General features: G+C 37.8%; 1 protein-coding gene across 1 annotated transcript in view; it reads right to left on the bottom strand.

The window, feature by feature from the left end:
• Window positions 1–5,510, bottom strand: part of PLCD1 (phospholipase C delta 1) — a 71,633-nt gene extending 66,123 nt beyond the window's left edge. The window contains 3 exon segments of the mRNA XM_072413387.1: window positions 4,997–5,110; window positions 5,242–5,257; window positions 5,367–5,510. Of these exon segments, the coding sequence (XP_072269488.1) occupies window positions 4,997–5,110; window positions 5,242–5,257; window positions 5,367–5,510 (274 nt within the window).
• Window positions 5,511–6,000: the final 490 nt, after the last annotated feature.

Below are 6,000 nucleotides of genomic sequence, written 5' to 3' on the forward strand. Positions count from 1 at the left end.
CTTTAACTTCCAAGTTGTATCCAGTTGCCTTTGTTTACAATAACAATCTCAACGAAATATGACCTGGTATAAGCCACTTGTAACCCTTTGTAAAGCAGATTGTGGTTTCATTTTCTACTTAAATATTATTATTTTAACACCCGAGGACCCCTCCTTATATTATTCAAATATAAAGGGGAAAGTTAACAGAAAATTGTCAAAAGAGGACACCGGTTCTGGGGACAACTGTGTTAGAAGGGAATTCTCTTTGGGAGACTTTCTTGAAATTCATGTTGCAAAAAAAAAAAAAAAAAAAAAAAAGCAGAGATATTATTCAAGAAGTTTTGCATTTATATACATGCAATCTAAACACAATTTAGGTAAAGGTAATTGTGTAGGTAAGATTTGCATTGATGTATTGTCATTAACAGCTAAAATTCAGTACATTATCTACCACTTTCCTATCCGCATATTAGCATACCAGTTGAAAGGTCGTCTAACAATGAATTCTTTTTAATCAAGCAGTGGAAAAATGATTCATGTGTTCCACTGGCAAGAACCGTTACTGATGTCACTGTCATACATTATTATTAATTTAATAAATAGGAAATTGTAATAGTAATAAGTGCACTATACTTGTTTGTGTAATTGGTAACAATTGTTTAAGTAATGGCTTACATCAATCATTTTTTTAGTACTGTGTTCAGATGTCACTTCAAAGGAAATCTCAGTTTAATGGAAGGTAACAAAACTTTGAAAGCAATACAAAGTAGTGCACTCTCTATCTGGTAATATTTGAGCCTACATCTGCAAAGTTGAGCGAGAAACACAAGAACTGCTAGTGCTGACCTAAAAATGTTAAACAATTTCATTTTTTTTAATATGACACGGTAAGAACCCTGTTTTTTGTGCCTTCTGCTATATTACTAGAAAAATTGTAACTCACTATTGGTCTTGGTCGTGCAACGTGAGCAATGTCTTGGTAAAGGAAAGGATGGGAAATCCATAATTCATTAATTGTCAAAAAACAGGAGATGAAAAGAAGACTTCTTATAGTCTTGGCCTTGGTGACAATTGCCAGAAAGGGAATAAACATTTGCTCCCTCCAGAGATTGCTAGGGGTTCCTTGGCCTGATTCTCGGCTATATGTAAGAGATACATTCTTCCCATTGGCCAACAGTGTAAGAGACATTCCTCCTACTAAACAACACACTAATGTACTAGAAGCTGGAGATATAGTAATTATAGTATAGGTTCCCTAAAGACCTGAAACATATTTCAAGGGGTTTCTCCATATTAAAGAGGGGAGAAACACTGCTTTAGAGAGATTACAAGGTAAATTGCTTTTCTAGGTTTAGACTGAATTATATCTGTTGGTAGCCCCACTGGGAAGATTCAATATTGGCTCTGGCGACCACTGTCACAAGGACAAAAAATAAGTGGAAATCCTACATGTGAGAGCTGTCATGAAAACAGGAGGTGAGAAATATTATAGAAAATATTTAAATAGGTACAAGTGTTATGGAGACGACTAGCTAAAATAGGAATTTCCCATGAAGCGTTTTTGCCACCTAAATACCACACATAGTTTTTGTCACAGTGTTTATGACATTTTTGTATGCAAAATATGAGTAGACAACCACACTCCTATACACTCAAAGAAGGGTGCAAAACACGAAACATCCCAGCGACAATAGGGCTGGGAAAACACACAGATGAAAATTTCAGAATGCCAGACATTGTGAAAAAAGTAGGGCATAGTTCTTGTCAATGTACATGTAAGGACAAGCTTTGTGATGGGAATTTCCTGAGTATTTGGCAAATTACAATTAGGTACCCTAATTTCACTACCATACTATTTATAAACTCTTGCACCCTGCTTTACAGCAGTAATATGGAGGTCAGACCAGTGTAATCAGGGATGCACTAGGTTGTAGGCAGGGTAGCATTTCCCCCTGGGCCATATTACAGATAATATATTTGGGCTAGTGACACTGAATTCATCCAGTACCCAATTCAGATATCATGTATTTGCTCACTGTTCAGATCTGAATCTGCTAAAAGAAGTCAACACTGGGAAAAAGGAAAAACTCGGAAATAAGTCACATGTATTTATGTAAGGAGGCTGAATAATAATACTAAATACTTTCTAAATATATTTTTTAGGCAAGTTCCTATAATTTCTGCTGAGACATAGTAATCATTCTGCTTATAAAGCATCGTCTTGTTCATTTCTAGCATATAAGTGAAAAAATTGTTTTGCAAAAACTACCACTGACCTTTTACAATGGACTCCAATCACTGCTGCACTGTGCCTTACTTGTATGCCGAGCACCATGAAGGACCCATGTGGTTATGTTTGTCTCCCAGATCAAATGTTCCAATACTTCCCTGAGTGTAATGCATATGTATATTATTTATGATAGATAAGTAAACTGATAACTTTACACAGTATATTGAACAAGTAAAGCTGTTTTAGGTTTTTTAAAATTCAGAGATAATGTCACTTGAGGGTCCCTCAAGCTTCTCTCCAGCGATGCAATGGCCAAAATTTCCCTGGTTGCTCTATCGCCCATCTCCTAGTATTTTTCCCAATCTGTTTATGGCCATCTTGATTGGCCACCCCAGGGAGACATCATTTGAAAAGATCCCAGGACTCAGACATGCTAAGAATGTACACTAAACTGTGTATGCACATACCAAAACAGTTCCAGTAATTATTTTTTAAATCCTGCAGACTGATCCAGTCAAAGAAACAACAATGTAAATGAATAAAACAGTAGCAAGGATAGAACACACATGTGGAAAAAAGGAGACACAGATCACTGAGGCCTCAAACACAGTAAAGGTTGTGTACAACCTAACTTGTGATCCACACTTCACGAAAAAATGCAATCACCTTTATTTGCTGAAGGGTCAGTGATTTTCATTACTTGGATGGAGCTCTCTGAGATCTATCAACCATTGATGTCATATATATGTTGCAGTGAGACTAACCCGCAGGGGGTTAAGCAATTCTATGGCAAAATGCTTACCGTACCCCCTGCATTTAAATTTAACAATTATTAGCTCGTTCCAAAAGCTATTGCAGATGATAAGTGAATGATGCATTGGGCATAATGTATTAATGCTCCTCCAAGACAGAAGAACATAGACTATCATGGGAGAAACTGGGCAATCTAACAAACCTGGAATGGATTCATTTGCTATTAGATGGCAAATGTTTCAGTCCTGGGCCATCTAGATTCCAGGTTTGCTGGATCACCCAGGTTCTCCCATGTTAGTCTATCTTCTCCTGTCTTGGAGAGCTTCAATAAATCAGACCCATTGGGGCTGATTTATTAAAGCTCTCCAAGGCTGGAGAGGACAGACTTTCATCAGTGAAGCTGGGTGATCCAGCAAACCCGGGATGGATTTTCTGAACGTAATTTGCTATTTGTTAACAAATGTTTTCTATCCTGGACCAGATCTGTTTCAGGTTTGCTGGATCACTCATCATTTATCACATAACAAAATAAGAACATAGAAAAAAGTCAGTACACAGAACTACATTTTTGTGCTTTTTATTTAACTTTTATATTGAGATGTTTATTATTTTATGTTTAACATATAACTACATTACACTGTGTTTCATCACTATTCAAGAGTCCTTTAGTTTAATCATTCGGCCAAAAATGAAACTCAGTGGAGTAAAATGATTGTGTCTCCCATTCTGAGACACATTTTCAGCCAAATGATTACAAGCCTGCCCACCACGACAACGTAGACTCTTTAGGGCAGGACCTACTCTAATCTACTCTGCACTACCCTACTTGATGCTAGTCATCGTTCCTCCAATGTTGGATCTATGTTCGTTTTAGACCTCATCTAGTAACTAGGTGTGTGTGTATGTAGGTGTGTGTTTTTATATTTGTAGGTGTGTGCATGTGTTTATGTGTATGTATATATGTTTGTTAATGTGTGTATATATGTGTGTGACCTACTCTATGCTAATTTGTTTGTCCATCTGTGTACTTCTTAGGCAAATTAGAGCATGTCTTTCAGTGGATGATTCATGTTTGTCCCAATTTTTTTGGAGGTAAAAGTCTTTTAGTAGTTATATGTAACTACTAAAAATTACTGTAAGTTTTGGGGAGTGGCAGTAGCTCAATGAATACTTCATTGACAGGAAATTAGTGTGTGTGTCCCTCTCCTAACCTAATTCTGTTGTCCCCATGGAATGTACCTTGACAAAAGGAAGGGGGTAAAAAGTAAGTGTCCTCCTTCTCTTTGGCAAAAGCAGACCCCTGGCTGTACCTAGTGGAAGTCCTCATCCCCACAATGTTCCTGAGTCTGTGGGGAGTGTAAAGAAGTCCTAAAAAGAAGGACACCACCACATTAACCCCCCCTAGCGGTATTCCCTAGTGTGACTCGGGGTGGATTTTAACTAAAAAATAATCCCACTTACCTTGTTCCATCGCTGTCCCCCATCGTCTTGCTGGTCCTTGCAGGCCCTGGGGACATGTCCTACCTCTTTGATCCCCAGCCGGCGTATGCAGAGATGATCTCTGGGGTTTCCCGGTGACATCGGTGCATGCGTTGGTGTGGGCTGGAGGATCGGTGGGAAATTTAAATCATTTTGTATTGCATTCAATACAAAATAGCTGTATTGGGTCCAATACAAAGAAATAGTCATATAATATATATTTTATATGCTACTGTACTGTTACATTAAATGTTCAAATATTTTTTGTATTTTTTTTATCAACAGATTTATGTGTTTTATTTAAAGTATATCATTAATGGATTTATTATCGGTGAGATATGCCTAATAATTATTGCCTACAATGAAATATAAATTTGTATGCAAAAAATTGTACCGCTTTTTGCATGGAAATTTGGAAGGAATTAGACCGCTAGGGGAGTGAACCCCCTGAGCAGTAATCCTAATTGTGTGGCTAGGGGGAAAAAAACATGCTGAAAGCGGTAACCCCTAGCCACACTCGGGGTAGCTAAAAAAAATTAAAAAACCACTTACCTGGTCTCACCGGTGTCCTCTGGCCTCCTGCCCGTCGGATCCCATCCTCGGGAGAGCGCACTGACATTCCTATGACCGTAGGTTTGCTATCCGGATAGTTAGCGTCGGTGCCAGCTGAATATAAAGATCAGCATTTTCATCTGTAAAGAAAAAAATCCTTGTCTGTGAATTCAGGATTTCGGCTCGGACGACAAATGAGAGATCTCTTTGCAGTTCTTCACACCAAACGGTAACTCGCCACAAACCTGGAACGCGGATGTCCTAAGAAAAAAATGAATATTCTGTGTTAGAATAATTCTTTAAAAAACACAAAATAAATAATACAATTATCACCTGTTTTATAAAAGACTGATAGGACTATGCTACATACCTGAATGATTGCATTAGGAATTGAAGGGACAATCGCAGAAACATGTGTCCGGCAGATGGGACAGGTAGGCCTTTCCCTTATCCATGTGCTGATGCAGGCTATTGGGCTGGCAGGTCTACACACTGGAAGGTCCACACACATCATACTATCATAATTTGCCTAATATATAGACATTAAATGGAGCCCCTGCCCTCTTTCTTAACCATTTATACATGATCAAATGGGAGACCATATTGGGTAGGCAACTTCCATTGGATTTGTGACAGGTTATATAGAGGTAGACACACAAGTTCAGTGTGTACAATGTATTGTAGAAAAGTCCTTATGCACAAGTATCTTACCAAAGACAAATTGTAGGTGATCTTTTATCATTTCAGTCATTTGAATTTTATTATAGGCATTGTCACCCAGGTAGGCACATCATTTTATATATTTTGGATCTAAGCATTGCTCAATATTGCTCTGACATTAGGAACATTCTTTTTCAACTGGCTGATATTCTAATAATGTTTTACCCTTGATCCACTTATTGAATTTTCCTAATTTGCTTGCGCAGACCCTTACAGCAGCTGAATGTCTTATTACTGTAATAATACTCGGGGCAGTATTTATCAAAATGATTTGGATAGATACA

This window comes from Pyxicephalus adspersus, chromosome 5 (assembly GCF_032062135.1).
Source record: "Pyxicephalus adspersus chromosome 5, UCB_Pads_2.0, whole genome shotgun sequence".
In the NCBI taxonomy this organism is placed as follows: domain Eukaryota; kingdom Metazoa; phylum Chordata; class Amphibia; order Anura; family Pyxicephalidae; genus Pyxicephalus; species Pyxicephalus adspersus.